This window comes from Trachypithecus francoisi, unplaced genomic scaffold (assembly GCF_009764315.1).
Source record: "Trachypithecus francoisi isolate TF-2019V2 unplaced genomic scaffold, Tfra_2.0 Lachesis_group2, whole genome shotgun sequence".
NCBI classification, from domain to species: Eukaryota; Metazoa; Chordata; class Mammalia; order Primates; family Cercopithecidae; genus Trachypithecus; species Trachypithecus francoisi.
Window position 1 is genome coordinate 118,318,294 of NW_022681465.1, and position 17,183 is coordinate 118,335,476.

General features: G+C 52.1%; 1 protein-coding gene across 1 annotated transcript in view; it reads left to right on the plus strand.

Annotated features, from left to right (window-relative positions):
• Positions 1–7,018: 7,018 nt before the first annotated feature.
• The window catches only part of FGF18 (fibroblast growth factor 18), a 38,176-nt gene continuing 28,011 nt past the window's right edge, over positions 7,019–17,183 (plus strand). Inside the window, exons 1-2 of the mRNA XM_033180286.1 lie at positions 7,019–7,609; positions 7,785–7,821. Of these exons, the coding sequence (XP_033036177.1) occupies positions 7,578–7,609; positions 7,785–7,821 (69 nt within the window). The 5' untranslated portion in view covers positions 7,019–7,577. The remainder of the gene's footprint in view (positions 7,610–7,784; positions 7,822–17,183) is intronic.

Genomic DNA, 17,183 nt, shown 5'->3' on the forward strand with positions numbered 1-17,183 from the left:
TAATATATATATATATATATAATTTTAGTAGAGATAGGGTTTCACCATGTTGGCCAGTCTGGTCTCGAACTCAAGTGATCTGCCTGCCTCGGCCTTGCAAAGTGCTGGCATCGAGCGTGAGCCAGTGTACCCAGACAGGCTTTCATTCTGTGCTGGAAATCATTTTAATGTGATTTTTTTCTTTTTTGCCAATTTTTAGAATGCTGGATTGATACCTAGCAGCTTGTGAAAAAGAATCAGTGAATGAGTTTAACCTTAATTCAGGTTTTTATTTATTTGTATATATCTCAACCCACTGTATTTTTTTGATGCTGATCAAGGGAGTCCCCTTCAAGCTTGCTCCTGTCATAGTAGATCTCAGTAATCTGATCACTCTTTGATTTCTTCTGTGACAGGGTGTTTCATCTTGCTCATTCTCTTCCTCAGACCTGGAGTGGCCATTTCCCCCAAAGAACCCTGCCTCCCTTAGAAATAATGGTATTTGTAGACCACTGTCTGGGTGGGAACATTGCTTGTTAATACTGGGTTCTAGGGTAGTCGATTGATTAGATCAGACCAGACCCTTTGGAAAAACAAGGGAATGAACAATTTTAAGTGCTGAGGAGGGCATCCGTGCACAGGTTGGCTGACAAGCTTTTCGTAAGTCAACAGTCAATGTAACTACATTCAGTCTCAGAGAACAGGTAGAATAGGTTACAGTAGTAAAAAGTAAGGCCATGCAGGGAAAGCAGATGAGCTTAAAAACACGCAAATACAGAATAATAGGTTTATAGTGGTGTATCAATGAGGAAAATACATGGATTTGACTTAATATGTAGTCATGGGTCACTTAATGATGGGGATACGTGCTGAGAAACGCACCATTAGGTGATTTTGTCATGTGAACATCAGAGTGTACTTCCGTGAATTTAGGTGGTATAGCCTACCATACACCTAAGCTGTAAGGTACAACCCATGCCTCCAAGGCTACAAACCTGTACAGTATAGGTGAACTGAATACTACAGGCACTTGTATCTCAATAGTATTTGTGTCTCTAAACAGAGGTATGGTAAAAATAAAGATAAAATGGCATACCTATATAGGGCACTGGAATGAATACAGCTTGCAGAAGTGGAAGTTGCTGAGTGAGAATGAAAAGCCTAGGACATTACACTACTGTAAACTATAAACACGGTATATGGAAGTTGCTGAGTGAGAATGAAAAGCCTAGGACATTACTAAACTATAAACACGGTATACTTAAACGTTAAATATAAAAATGTTTTTCTTCATTGATCTTAGCTTACTGAACTTCATAAACTTTAAAAACTTTCACTCATAATACTTAAAAAACTACAAAAATACATTTATGTTTTGAGACAGAGTCTGTTGCCCAGGCTGGAGTGCAATGGTGTGATCTTGGCTCACCGCAACCTCCGCCTCCTGGGTTCAAGCAGTTCTCCCGCCTCAGCCTCCCAAGTAGCTGGGATTATAGGCACCCGCCATCATGGCTGGCTAATTTTTTTTTTTTTTTTTTTTGGTATTTTTGTAAGGGTTTCACCATGTTGGCCAGGCTGGTCTCGAACTCCTAACCTCATGTGATCTACCCACTGGGTAGTGCTGGGATTACAGGCGTGAGCCACTGTGCCCGGCCTCAAAAATACGTTCTTCTGTACGTTTCTATTAAGTTTTTTTCAACTTTTTTGTTAACTAGGTGTAGGCTTACTGTAGGGTTATTAGCCTAGGCCTACCATAGGGTCAGGATCATCAACAAGTCACTCATCCACCATATGTTGTCCCACTGGAAGGTCTTCAGGGGCAATAAGACAATGCTGTCATCTATAACATTAACATCTGGAATACTTTTTTTTTTTTTTTTGTAAAGGATAACACTGATAAAATGCAATAAATATGTAAATCAGTAACATTTTCATAGTATCAAGTATGTGCTGTACATAATTGCATGTACAGGTTTCTTTGCACCAGCATCATGAACATGAGTAATGCATCTGCTACAATGGTCAGCTCCCTTTTAGTCTGGGCCCACCATACAGGTGGTCTGTTGTTAACCAAACCATCGTTAAGTAGCTTTTATTTTTGTTCTGTTTTTTGAGAGAGAGTCTCGCTCTGTTGCCCAGGCTGGAGTGCAGTGGTGCAGTTTTGTCTCTGTAACCTCTGCCTCTCAGGTTACAGTGAGTAACCTTCTGCCTCAGCCTCCCAAGTAGCTGGAATTACAGGCAACATGCCACCATGCCTGGCTAATTTTTATATTTTTAATAGAGATGGCATCTCACCATGTTGGCCAGGCTGGTCTCGAACTCCTGACCTCAGGTGATCTGCCCGCCTTGGCCTCCCAAAATTCTGGGATTACAGGTGTGAGCCACGGCGCCCAGCCAGCTTTTTTTCTTTTTTTCTTAACAGATAAATTCGTTTTTTCTTTCTTTTTTTTTTTGACAGAGTCTCAGTCTCTTGCCCAGGCTGGAGTGCAGTGGTGTGATCTTGGCTCACTGCAGCCTCCGCCTCCCGGGTTCCAGTGATTCTCTCACCTCAGCCTCCCGAGTAGCTGGGACTACAGGCGCACGCCACCACACTCGGCTAAATTTTGTATTTTGTATAGAGATGGTTTCACCATATTGGCCAGACTGGTCTCAAACTCCTGATGTTAAGTGATCCATTCGCCTCAGCTTCCCAAAGGTCTGGGATTACAGGCATGAGCCACCACGACCCGCTATGTAGCTCTTGATAGTACTAGCTTAATGAGCAAGGAGAGATGAGCATTGTATAGGGTGTGAGTCTTTTCTTGGAAATTGTCCAAGAAAAAAAAGTTGAGGGTTACAAGTTTATACTGAGCCTATTATAAAGGTGGCCTGGACTCCGGAAATACAGGGTTAAAGTTTAAGAAAGTGAGGCTACTTTCTAGCCAGTTCCTTAATGAAAAGCCAGTTGCTCCCTGACTCGTGGACTTGGCAGTAGAGGTCCCAAGATTTAAATGCTGTGCGCGTTCTAGGAGCTGGCTTCTTTACAGCCTATTTGTGCTAAGGGTCTACTTTGCTGTTTACCTGATACTACTATACTACTGAAGACAGTGCTGCTTGAGACTGCTTGTCCTTTTTTTTTTTTTTTTGAGACGGAGTCTCGCTCTGTCCCCCAGGCTGGAGTGCAGTGGCCGGATCTCAGCTCAGTGCAACCCCCGCCTCCCGGGTTCAGGCGATTCTCCTGCCTCAGCCTCCTGAGTAGCTGGGATTATAGGCTTGTGCCACCATGCCCGACTAATTTTTGTATTTTTAGTAGAGACACGGTTTCATTGTGTTGGTTAGGCTCCTCTCGAACTCCTGACCTCATGATCCGCCCACCTCAGCCTCCCAAGTGCTGGGATTATAGACGTGAGCCACCATGCCCGGCCTGTCCTGTGTTCTTAGGCTAGATGTTTTCCATCTCTGTCTCCACAATATTTGTACTCCACAGATTCCCTGAATCTTAGGTGTCTTCTCCGTCAAGACTGGGGAGAAGTTGAAAACAAGTGGAAAGATTGCAGTGCTCAGTTTACTTGCATACTTGAACAAAGGGATTTAAATACATTATCTTAGACAAAAGTTCTAGGTGCTTAGGGTTAGTCAGTAGGCAAGGCATCGAGATGCTCTGCAGCGCTTTCATTTCATTGTGTTACCAGTCAACATACGTTCTTAACTTCCCTTAGAAAATTGCCTGAGTTTACTAACTTAGAGCTGTGAATTTAATGCAGGTGTGTCTGATTCCGACCCCAAAATAGCACATGGCTGCGTAGCCCAAGCTACAGTACCCTTACCTGGACTGGTAATAGCTAGCTTTCTTAGTGTCCTGCTTACTCCAGCTACTAAGAATGAAGTGGAATGGTGTAACAGCATTCCACTTCATTCTTAGCCAGGGTAAAGCTTTTTTAACAAACTGATTTTTGACTCAGTTTCAAAGCCCTTAACTGACAAATTGTGGCATATCTATACTATGAAATACTATCCCACGATGAAAAAGAATTGACTACTGCAAAGTGCAACAACGGACCAATCTCAAACATGCTCAGCCAGACACAAGCACATACTAGGTGGTTCTGTTTATGTGAAATTGAAAATAAACCAGTGCCAGATAAATGATTGCTTGGGACCAGTAATTGGGGGCTGGAAGATTGCCTGAGAAGAGGTAGTGTTTGTACCTAGATGTATTTGTCAGAACTGAACCGTACACTTAAAACCGATGCATTGCAAAACTGGTACCCTTAAGCCATTGATGGCTACTTCATTTCCTGTGAAGGCCCGGTCAAGAACATTGCCTATTTTCACCCTTACCTCTTGCCATACTCTCCCTGGCTAACCCTGCCAGTCGCCTAGCCTTTTTCCACTGGAGGCACTTTGCATTTTTTACCTGGAATATTCCTTTGCATGGCTATCTCCTGTCTTCGGGTCTGGGCCTAAATGTTACCAAGAGGTCTTCTGGCTTCTCTATCTCCTGTACTGTTCATCTCATCCCACTGGTTTCTCTCAAAGCACTGGTAACAAGCCAGCATTTATCTCTTGGTGTATTTGCTTGTTGCTCATCTTCCCTAGTGGAGACGAAGTACTTTTTTAGTGCAGGGACCTTGCCCGTCTTTCAGTGAGGGCCCGACACTGTAGGATCTCAATAAATTGTGATTGAACTAGTAAGAAGTGACTACTAAAATAGTGGTATACATTAAGTGTTGTATGAACATGCTAAATCCAGGTAGAACCCATTTAAGATTCAGGCATATGGTAAATAGGTCATATTGGTAAATAGGTACATGAAACCAGACGTGAGGGTGTGAGTGGTGGGGAAAAGAAAGTGTAGTATGAAATTGATTTGGAGTCAAAAGACATTCTGACTAGATGCCTCTTCAACTGTAAATTGGAAGTGATCTTGCCTCCCTACTTCATAAAATTGTTCAGAAAGAAATGTGAAAATAACCTGAAAACCATAATTAGGATTATTAGTTAACAGCTAAAATGTTTGGAGTTTTCATTGTGTGCCAGACACTCACTGAGTACTCACAACTCTGTGAGAGTCGTTACTGTTTTTAGCCATATTTTGTAGAGGAGGAAGCAGAGTCTCAAACCATTGCTTGCTGGAATTTCTAAGTAAATGTTGGTGACAGTATTCAAATGCACTACCTCTGACTCCTGAGTTTATGCTCTTACTCAGAAGTGTTCTCTTGGCTGGACTTTTTGGTCCGTCTGATTTGTTTGATAGGTGAGATTGGCAAATATACTTTGAGCATTGAAAAATACTGCAAGCATTTTAGATAGGGTATAAATAATTATATACCTATTCCATTCACAAGTAATAAAAAATAGTAACAGTACAGAAAATTTGAAGCATGATTCTTAGCCAGGAGATACTTCAAACTAGCAGATGGTAAGCCAAAAACCCCTCTTGACTGGGTTTGTCAATCTTCCTATAAAGCAAGATCAAAGATGGCGGCAATGACTCAGGTCATCGGTGGGAGAATTCCTGTCATTTCTATTTATGGTTCGTCGTTGCATCCTATCTTGGGATCGGTTCATTTTCTCCAAAACTTGGGAAGTTACGAGTAACTCTGCAAGTCCAGCTCTGGCAATCAGAATGTCTAAGTAAATTCAGCTCAAAAGCTTCATGCAGGAATTTTCGCCATCACTCAGCACCTGGTTTTGAAAAGGTTTTCTGCACTTGAAACAGAGGCTGTTTAAAATAGCCTCAGCTTTGAAAGGGAACTTAAAATAGCTTGCAAGGAGGCCTGATATTTGGAACAATTACCAATGTTTTATATTCATGGCTTCAGGAAATAGCACCGTTCGACAGTCCTACCTCAGTTTATGCTCTAGTGGACCATCAACCATTGCCAACGCAAGGAGGCTTTAACCAAACAGTCCAGATTCCTGAGTTTTGGTTGAGGCTGTACTCCAATGTCTTTCTCACTGACTTATTTTCCTTAGCATCAGGCCTAAGCAGAGCTTGGCTGACACCGGCTCTAGACAGTGAGGCAGGTGCGTGACAAGAACATCTACGTTTTGGGGTTGGTGGGAAGGACAGGACTTATGCCTCTGGAAGGGGCGGAGGCGGTAAGAACCAGTGTCCTGAATGGGACCCTGGTTAAAGGAACGAAGCTGCATAGTATGCAAACGGAGGCAAGTCTCAGCCTGGTTTTGGGAGGAGGCCGGAAGAGGGCCTCAGCGTGGTCGCTGACCAGAGTCCTGCTGGCTACTCCCCGGCGTGCAGCCGTACGTGCTGGGGTTGCAGTGACGTCTCGGGGCCGCTTGGTGGTAGCCGTGTGTTTCCAAAGCTGGCTCGCCTACGGGAGAGCCCAGCTGGGATCCCGTGAACCGACCCCAGAGCCCCGGAGGCGGCAAGGGGTGGGAAGGAGAGACGCCCCGGAGCCCCCTTCGCAGCGGCAGGGACGTAAGAAGAGAAAGGGGGCTCACTTAAGTGTGTAGCCAGTCAAGAGGGTGGCTGGGAAACTCCACGATCACAGAGCGGGTAAAAGCGACCCCCATTCAGTGGAGCCGCCCGGGGGCTGGGTCTGACCCGCCCCCTCTCGGCTCCCCACTCGAGCGCTACGGTGAGTGCGACTAGCGAATATGGGCAGGTGAGGACGCTCCGTACCTAACTGCTTTCTTGGGGAGCATCGCCTGCCCAATTTGGGCAACGTTTGCGCGGAGGAGCGGGTCACTGCGTTCGGGCGCAGAGCTCCGACGGCTTCCAGTGCTCACCAGCTTCAGTTTCGTGGGTCCTGCCCCTTCGGAGCTGCCGGTTCCGTCGCAGAGAGTCTGAGCGCCTCCCCTCCAACCCCGAGCCGCCAGGAGAAGGAGGAGGAGGCAGCGAGAGGCCGCGGCAGGCAGGCGAGCAGGCAGGGCCGCCTTTGATGTGGGCTGGGCGCACCCAGGCGAGCTGAGCGCCCGTCCGGCCGCGCCCCGAGGGGGGAGCCCCCAGGCCCCGCATCCTCATTGTGCCGGCTCTGGCCCGGGCCCGCCCCCGGCCCCCCGCCCCCTCGCCGCCCGCGCGTAGAAAACGCCCCGGCCGCCGCCAGTGGTGGGAGGCGGCGATGCGCACGGCCGGAGAGACGCGGAGGAGGAGACATGAGCCGGCGGGCGCCCAGACGGAGCGGCCGTGACGCTTTCGTGCTGCAGCCGCGCGCCCCGACTCCGGAGCGCTGACCCCTGGCCTCACGCAGCTCCGCGCCCGGGCCGGAGAGTGCAACCCGGCTTCCAGCCCCGCCGCGCATGCTGTCCCCGAACTGAGCCGGGAAGCCAGCCTCCCACGGACGGCCGGCGGGCCAGCAGTGAGCAAGCTTCCCCGCACCGGCCAGGCGCCTCCTGCACAGCGGCTGCCGCCCCGCAGCCCCTGCGCCAGCCCGGAGGGCGCAGCGCTCGGGAGGAGCCGCGCGGGGCGCTGATGCCGCAGGGCGCGCCGCGGAGCGCCCCGGAGCAGCAGAGTCTGCAGCAGCAGCAGCCGGCGAGGAGGGAGCAGCAGCAGCGGCGGCGGCGGCGGCGGCGGCGGCGGAGGCGCCCGGTCCCGGCCGCGCGGAGCGGACATGTGCAGGCTGGGCTAGGAGCCGCCGCCTCCCTCCCGCTCAGCGATGTATTCAGCGCCCTCCGCCTGCACTTGCCTGTAAGCGCCCGCGCGCAGGGCTGCCCACCCTGCCTGGCCGTCTGTCCGTGTGCCTGTGCCCTGTGCCTCTGTCTACCCGCCCGTCCGTTTGCTTGACTGTTGGACTGCGTGTCTGTCTGTCCGTGCGCCCCCCTCCTCAGGTCCCACTGACCGCTTCTCCATCTGTTTCCCGCAGGTGTTTACACTTCCTGCTGCTGTGCTTCCAGGTACAGGTACGTGGGCTCCTGACTCTGACCTCCTCCCGCCCCTGCCTCGCGGTACACGCCGACCCCCCTTCCCCGGCCGCGCCCCCTCCCTGTGCCCCACCCCTCCTGGGCGCCGAGCCCAGTGCACCTGTTCCCAGGGCGCGGAAGGGCGGCTCCGCGCGCGCCCTGCACCGGCGGGGGACCGGCCAAGGGCAAGGGGCTCTGCCGTGGGGCCCGAGGCGGCGCTGGCTGTCGCGGCCCCTGTCGGCCTCGGCTGGAAGGAGATCTCGCAGAGCCGGCGGGCTCAGCCGCAGCAATATACCCGGCTCTAAGACCCCTGCCCTCAGTAAGCGAGGGGTAGGACCTAGGGATTTTCTCTGCCAACCTTCCCTTAACATCACCGCTTCCAAACAAAAAGGCTTTCAGCCGAGTGGATTTCGAGTCCAGGGAGAAAGCTTCAGTTGTAAATTACTCTGGTTTTGAAGGCGCTTGCAACACTGAGACACACATACAGACACACACGCCCGGGACAAGGGGAACCTCGAGGGCGCCTAGACCGAGTGGCCGTTGCCCGCGAGGCCGCTCCCGGACGGGCCACGCTCCGCACTCCCTCGCCTAAGGTGGTGCAGCCCTCGTTGGTTCCCCGCCTGCTCCCTGTTCGCTCGCTCTCCGTGAATCAGAAGAGGGCTTGGCGCTCAGCCTGGAAAGCACTTGCTAAAATCTGATCTGTTACTTCAGCAGCTTTCAGACTCGGGAAGGTCTTGGCACACAGACAGTTGGAACGCTCTGGCTTCCAAAGCCGTAGAAATGAAGGAAAAAGGGTTGGGGGGAGGGAGAGAGAAGAGCGAAAAAGGGAGCCGACTTCAGCCCCGATTAGAACCAGACCAGGGCTGCCTCTGTATGTTGGGGGTGGGGGGGCGGCGGGCAAAGAGAATAGGAAGCGTCAGCTCCCCAAGCTCCCACCCACCTAGTGCTGCAAGGGGCCAGGCCAGGAGGATCTGGACACAGGCCAAAAGAAGGTTGTCTGACCCTTCCCCCTCGGTGGAAGGCAGGTGGCTTTCCGGGATTAGAGAAGATTCTTAGACCTCAGCCTTCTGGATTCAGGAGATCCCCAGAGCAAGCCTTAAGCACAGGAAATTGATGGTTCTCTCGGTTTTCTGGCTCAAGGAGTGTTGTGTGCCTTGAGCACTGCTGCGACTCAGCAGCCTCTCGCAGTGTTTGGCGATGGTGGGCCTGTTATCTTCCCTCCACACCCAGGAGAGGGTTGTTACCCTTCTGATAGGCACTGAGCTGGGGGCATCCAGTAGGGCTTGGGGATGGAAGGGTGGACGGACTGATGGGTTCTTTCCTCCTGTTGGCCAGGCTGGGGTCCCCAGTGACTCCTTGAATCAATATAACTGGAGTCAGTAACTTAAGACTGGCTGTTTGCCAAAGCAGATGTGACCCTGTGTGGTGATGGGGGCGGGGGTGGGGAACGGCTGGTGTCAAAGAGGGAGGCCAGTGCCAGGCATGGCCTGCCTGGTCTGCAGCTGAGTCCCCAAGCAGAGGGTAGGCCCCGGGGTCACTCCAGGGGGTCTGCTTGTCTGACCTGGGCAAGAGCTCTTTTCCAGAGTTCTGAGCCTGGGGGCAGGAGTGATGAAATGGGCATGGAGTAGCAGGGAGGCCTGCAGACGTGTGGCTCAAGCCTCTGGATGCCTGCTGCTCTTGGTTCTTCTTGAAGTGGGGCCCAGGAGGGGCTGCTGTGTGGTCTTTGTGTTCTTCAGGGGAGCTGGAGGGAGGGAGTGTGGACTCTGCATCCCACCTCCACCTCCTGGCCAGAGCTAGAGCCAGCATCTTGGGAAAGAGCTGGGTGGTCTGCCCTGGTTAGGTCAAGAGGCAGCCTTAGAGCAGGTGAGGGAACCTCCTCTCCCCACCCCCTCCACCTTCCTCCTTCCTTCACCCCTTTGTCCCCACCGGGCTTTCTGCATCCAAAGTGCCATAGGACTGATGTTTTTAACCCATGGTCCATGTACCCTTGGAGTGTCAAAGGATGGGATTGTGGGAGGGGGAGGCCCCTGAAACATTGCGCAAAAATGGTGCTCAAATGTGCTGTGTCTGGAAGAGGGTTGTCTGCTCCCCACAGAGTTTCAAAACATCTATGACCCCTAAAGATAAAGAAATGTTATCCTGGGAGTTATGGGCAAGGTTGTCAGGCTTATGTCCCCATTTACACTATAGGAACAAAAGTCAGGTGGCCTTAATGGTTGAAATGAGGGGTGGGAGCCACATGATGTTAACTGCTAGGAATCTGAGGCCTGCTCCCTGCTGAGGTTTGGGTAGGCTGCACTTAGCAGGTAGCAGTTGAAGCTCCTTTAGGGTGAGCAGGGCCCAGGGAAGCCTCTCTGCATGGAGGGAAGGGCTCAGGGCTTTGCAATCCAGTGGCCTAGGCCTGAACCCCAGCTCCAGCTCCATCTTTCCCTCTCTGGGTCCCCAGAGTCTTCGCTGCATCATTTGTGAAATGGTTGGTCATGGAGTTAAACTGGTACATGATAGGGGATGGGGAAGTTTTGCCAGTTCTCATCCACCCAGGAAGGCACACTGTGGCTGCTGGGAAATAGATGTGCCTACACCCTTCCCTCCCCCACCTCAGTGTTTTCCAGGACTGGTCCAGTCTCAGCAGTGGAGTTTCTGGGCCCCTCCTTTCCTCCTGTCCATCGCTACCAAGCTCAGGATGGGTCCCTGCCCCCAGCTACGTTTCCATGAGCACATTCAATGCCAGACACCGTCCTGCCCACCCCCAAAGTGGTGAGCCCCGCCCTCACCCGCTGGCCACCCTAGGAAGTAGGAAGCTGGGAATTTAATAAAATCCCTTCATCCCTTCTCCACACGACTCAGGACACCGTAGATAGCTCAAATTGGAAGAATTTTAAAAATTTCCGTGGGGAGCAAGCGGCGTGACCAGTAAATTGCTTTTCTGCACTTGGCTGAGCTCTGACAATGACACCGGGCTGGGCCTTTCCCGCAGCTCGGCCGGCACCTGCCTGACATTGTTCCTGCCGCTAGGCTCGGCTAGGTCCTGGCCTTCCCCAGACAGACCAGGCATGACGCAGGCCAGGCCGGGCGGGGTGCGGGGGGGCATCCCCTGGCCTCTTGTCCCTCCTGCCAGCCCCTTAGCCCCTTGTCCCTCCTGCAGCGCCACTTCCTCTCTCACCACAAGAAGTGTTCAAGTTTGGAAGTTTCCTTCCATGCCCCCTCTCGGCGTGACCACCCCCACACCCAGCCTCCTCAGTGAGGTTTAGACCCTTTCTTTAAGCTGGCTAGGATGGGGAAGCTGGAGACAGTGTCCTTTGGGACAAAAAGAGGATGCGATGCTCTGTTAGTGGATGGCACTTTTTTTTTTTTTTTTTTTGAGCTCTGTCACCCAGGCTGAAGTGCGGTGGCGTGATCTCAGCTTACCGCAACCTCTGTCTTCTGGGTTCAAGTGACTCTCCTCAGCCTCCCAAGTAGCTGGGATTATAGGTACACATCACCATGCTGGGCGAATTTTTGTATTTTTAGTAGAGACAGGGTTTCACCACGTTGGCCAGGCTGGTCTCAAACTCCTGACCTCAGGTGATCTGCCTGCCTTGGCCTCCCAAAGTGCTGAGATTACAGGTGTAAGCCACCCACCTGGCCTTTTAATTTCTTTTTTTTTTTTGAGGCAGAGTCTCGCTCTGTCGCCCGGACTGGAGTGCAGTGGCCAGATCTCAGCTCACTGCAAGCTCCCGGGTTTACGCCATTCTCCTGCCTCAGCCTCCCGAGTAGCTGGGACTACAGGCGTCGGCCACCTCGCCCGGCTAGTTTTTGTATTTTTAGTAGAGACGGGGTTTCACCGTGTTAGCCGGGATGGTCTCGATCTCCTGACCTCGTGATCCGCCCGTCTCGGCCTCCCAAAGTGCTGGGATTACAGGCTTGAGCCACCACGCCCGGCCTTGGCCTTTTAATTTCTTAAAGCAACATCATCCATCCAGCCACAGTCAGGTATTCATTCAGCACATGCTTGCTGGGAGCCTGCTTCTTGCTGCCTTGGGAATAAGGTCCGGTCAGTCCCTGGCCTCTAAGAGCTCCCAGTTTAAAGGGAGAACATGCCAGATGAACAGAATCTTGTCTGTTCTGCTCCCTCCTCTCCCAGCACTGTGAAGTGGAGTGAGGCAGGTACATACATCTTCCTTCCGTTTAGCAGGGGAAGAAACTGAGTCCGAGGAGCAGTGATTTGCATGAAGGAAAAAGAAGGTGCTTGTAGAAATTCTAAAATGTCCCTTACATTGGGAAGCTGGTTCGGTTCTTTCACCCATTCTACAGGGAGGGCAAGGTAAGAGAGGGTAACAATTCTTTTTCACAGTTCGAGAAACCAAGGCACAGAATGAGGAAGGGATTTGTTCAGGGTCATAGCTAAGACCCAACATGCTGGATTCAAGATCTTGTATTCTTTCTGCCATAGCAGATGGACCTTCTTCTCAAGGAATCCTGAAATTATTCAGAAATAATATTGGTGTGCCCATGGAGTCCTTAGGGACATGCTAGGGATCTGTAGTGAGATTCTCTTTGGATTCTGGTGTAGGGGGGGATGTTGAGAGCCCAGGTAGGCGTCTCTAGGCTTGAGGGTGTCTGACTTGGAGTCTGCAGGTCCTGATCCTCCTGGAATGTGTTGATCTGAGAGGGTCCCAGAGTTAGAGGGGGATACTTGGGGGCTGGGGCCTGGAGAATTCAGCAGTCCTCTTCCAGCCTTTCCCCAGCAGAGGAGGAGGGAGAGGGGGAGGGGGCGGGACTCCCCACCAGCATTCCTGAAGCTCGGAAGTGTCACCCGCTCTGAGATAAGGAGGTGGATTTTTAGAATTTCTTGTGATTGGCACGGCCAGTGTCAGCAGGCTTGGGGCAACCCATCAGGGTCACAGATGCAGCCTCTACCCTGCCCTGGGCAGCTCCAAGGACACACTGGACCCCCAAAGGGAGACTAGAGGGGGATCAGGAAGAGATTTCCATTTTCTGCAGGGCCTTTTGGTTCTGACCTAGTCCTCTAGCAGGAGACTTGTGGGTGTGGAAAATTGGGGTGCAGGCACATCAAGCCACCAAAAACAACAACAATATTCATAGTGGCCACCAGGTATAGTGCGCTCACCACATACCAAGTGATTTTTTTGTTACTGTTGTTGAGATGGAGTCTTGCTCTGTTGCCCAGGCTGGAGTGCAATGGTGTGATCTCAGCTCACTGCAACCTCTGCCTCCCAGGTTCAAGCAATCCTTCTGCCTCAGCCTGCATGCCACCACGTCTGGGTAATTTTTGTGTTTTTGGTAGAGATGGAGTTTAACCATGTTGGCCAGGCGGGTCTTGAACTCTTGACCTCAGGTGATCCACCTCCCTCGGCCTCCCAAAGTGCTGGGATTATAGGCATCAGCCACTGCGCCTGGCTGCCGTGTGCTTTTTTGTTTTGTTTTGTTTTGTTTTTTGAGACGGAGTCTCACCCTGTCGCCCAGGCTGGAGTGCAGTGGCGCGATCTCGGCTCACTGCAAGCTCTGCCTCCTAGGTTCACGTCATTCTCCTGCTTCAGCCTCCCGAGTAGCTGGGACTACGGGCGCCTGCCACCACACCCGGCTAATTTTTTGTATTTTTAGTAGAGACAGGGTTTCACTGTGTTAGCCGGGATGGTCTTGATCTCCTGACCTCGTGATCCTCTCGCCTCGGCCTCCCAAAGTGCTGGGATTACAGGCGTGAGCCACAGCGCCCAGCCCACCATGTGGTTTTGCACATTATCCAGGTCAAGCCTCACAACCAGCCTGGAACTAGGGAATTCTACAGAGGAAGAAAAAGAGAGGCACCGGGGCATAAAGTAACCTGCTATTGGTCACATAGCAAGAGAGAGGCAGAGCTGGATTCAGCTCTGTGTCTGCCTGACTCTAGGACTCAAGCTTACTTGTATGAGGGCTCTGGAGTGTGGCTCTGCCTTCTCTTTGCTATGTGACCTTGGGCAAATTACTTAACCTCCCTGGGTCTCAGCTTCTGCATGTGTACAATGGGAAAAAGCAACCAAGGAAACCGTCCCTACTGCCTCAGGTAGTTGTGGAGGGACAGTGCATGATCCAAACTCTTGTTTGTAGTCCCGACCAAGCTCCTATGCCTCTTACTCTGGGAGGGTTCCCTTGCCCCCTGCCCGCCCCCAGCAGGTATAGTGAGTCCTTCCCCAGGGCTGCTGTCTTCTCGACACTGTGGGAGGGGAGGTGTTGATTTTTCCTTTCTGTGGGTGAGGGCTGCTCTGAGGAACCTCTGTATGCTCCTAGCTTTTGCTGTGTCAGCTCTTCTCTAATGCATAGGACCCCATGGCAGTGCACGGAGGGGAGGGCTGGCCTTAGAAGGGGCTTGGGCCGGCCAGGCGCTGTGGCTCAAGCCTGTAATCCCAGCACTTTGGGAGGCTGAGGCGGGCGGATCACGAGGTCAGGAGATCAAGACCATCCTGGCTAACACAGTGAAACCCCGTCTCTACTAAAAAATGCAAAAAACTAGCCGGGCTAGGTGGTGGGCGCCTGTAGTCCCAGCTACCTGGGAGGCTGAGGCAGGAGAATGGCGTGAACCCAGGAGGCGGAGCTTGCAGTGAGCTGAGATCCGGCCACTGTACTCCAGCCTGAGTGACAGAGCGAGACTCCATCTCAAAAAAAAAAAAAAAAAAAAAAAAAAGAAGGGGCTTGGCCTGCTGTCAGCACTTTGGGCCTGAGCATGGGGATTTGTTCTGAAACCCCAGCAGGTCAGTAGGCCCCTTGGGCTTTGGTCCAGCTTGCTAGCAATGTGTTTGCTCTGACATCTCAGTGGCAAAAGGCCTCAGGCCATTCAAAATGCTGTTGTGCCAAGGATGGGGCCAAAGACAAGCCCCATGTGGGCTACAGAGTGGAATCCCTGAATACCTGGGTTCCAGGCCTGGCTCTGGCCTAGGCTCACTGACCTCTCTCTCTGAGCTTTGATTTACACACCTGGGTATCAGTGAGGTGAGGTCAGTGGCTTCTGTGATGCTTGAATACATAGGCTTTGGTGTAGGGGAAGCCTAGGTTGAATCCTGGCTGTGCTTCTTGGCAGCTGTTCAGCAAATATTCCTTAACCTTCAATTTTCTACACCTCAGTTTCCCCATCTGTAAAATGGGATCATGAGAAATACCTACTTCTGGCCGGGTGCAGTAGCTCACGCCTATAATCCCAGCACTTTGGGAGGCCAAGATGGGCGGATCACTTGAGGTCAGGAGTTTGAGACCAGCCTGGCCAACATGGTGAAACCCCATGCCTACTAAAAATAACAAAAATTAACGAGGCTTAATGGGTGCCTGTGATCCCAGCTACTCAGGAGGCTGAGACAGGAGAATCGCTTGAACTCGGGAGGTGGAGGTTGCGGTGAGCCGAGATCACTCCACTGCACTCCAGCCTGGACACCAAGAGCGAAACTCCATCTGAAAAAAAAAAAAAAGAGAAATACCTACTTCTTAAGGGTTATTGTGAGAACTAAGTGGGATATTGCACACAGAGTAGCTAGCACAATGGCAAAACACTCCATGAATAATTGAGTAAAAGTAATTGTTCAATCAATGATATTGTCTGTGTTAGGTAACATGCTATGTGGTGCTAGAGAAAGCTAGAAAGGACATGTTCTTGGATCAGTGACATCAGGCCTCCTCCAGTCTGAGTTGGGAGCACAGGCTTTGGACTTAGTCTGGATTTAATTGCCACTCTACCACTCAAGACTGTGTGGCCTTGGGCAAGGCCCTTAACCTCTCTGAGTCTCCACTTCCTCACCATGGGCAAATTAAGGATGCTAATCCCACTCCCCTGGCCTGTTGGTAGGAGTAATTGATGACCAGACATGTAGTAGGCACTTAAATATAGTGTTGCTCATCATCAACAATCCACAAACATTGACGGGACACTTGCTGTGATGCTTGAATACATAGGCTTTGCTGCATACCTGGGCCTGGACTGGTTTTGAGGGGAATGAAGAAGGTATCCAAGGCTCTTCTTCCATGAAGAGATGGCACATACTTCAGCAGCTCTTGTTTCCCCCAGTCCCCATCCCACCTTCTGCCTTGGAATCGCATAGCACCTGGCCACTGTCTTTGATCCAGGGCACTCTGCGGGGCACACGGGTATGGATGGGTTCCAGGCCCAGCATGCTTCAGTTGGCCGTGTGATTGAGTGATTGACTGGCCTCTCTGTGACTTATCATTCCAGTAGGCATTAGGACAGAACCTCCCTCCCGGGTTTGCTGGAAGGGTGAGTTCCCCCTGCCCGGGGGATGCACTTGGCATAGCGCCTGGCTCATGATAAGTGTTGAGTAACGTGAACTGTGTATCTGCGTTGAACTCTGGGGTGTCTCAAGGCCGGCTTGTCCACCAGCCCACGGGTTCTTGGAAGTCAAAGGGAGGTCTGGCCCCTGCCACAGGCACCATGGCACCTGGCACAGACCTGGCATGCTGGAGGAATGTTGGGTCAGTGAGTGGAGGTTTGGGGGAGAGGTTCTCTGCGGGTGGGGACCCGGACTGAGTCCCCCCACCCACTCATCTGTGCCAGGGGCTGGGGCACAGCAAGAGCCAGCACCTATCCTAGCCCTTGGAGACTTGAGAGGATCGGGGATCGGGGGGTATGTGCTGGAGAGCAAGAGCTCAAGGGTGCAGCGGGGACTCTGATGACAGGCCTGGAACCAGACTCTGGGGCAAGAGGGTCTGGCCTGGGTCGATGCTTCATGTAGATCTTCAAATGAGAGCAAACCGGGTGAAGAGGGCACTGTGAGCCTCTGCGTGACTGGGGTAGCTGGCGCGTCCATTCCCAGGAATGGGGGTGATGGAAAAGACTGTGGTGGGTTTTGAATGCTGGAATAAAGGGCTTGTTTGTTATCTCATGGGCATGGATGGCTACTCTCCCTACCCAGGGGCTTTAGAGAGCTGGAATTGAAACAGGGATCGGTGGGAAGAGGAAAGGGAGGGAGAGAACAGGTCGTCTTTATGGCTCCAGGGTTGACTGCCTGCAGCAGCGGGGCCCATATTGACGATCTGTACCATGAAGGCTGATGTATGGGGAGAGAGAAGCCAACCCTCGGGCCCAACCCCCTATCCTGCAGTGCCCCCTCCCCTGCTGATGGCTCAGCCCTGCCAATCAATACATTGATAGCCCTGGGAGCTTAATGGACAGGCTGGGGGCTGGGGAAGGGCCCTTGCGGTGTCACTGTCTGTCCTGGCTGAGTTGGTGTGCAGAGTGTGACAGGCAAGAGCCCAGAAGCCCGGGGTTGAGGAGGTGGGGGCACCCATTGGAGCCACACTCAGATTCAGGGTGGGCCCAGCCTTCCTCCTCCCCTTTCCATCCGTGGGAAACTCATGGGCTTCAGATCCAGAGTTGGGTTCAG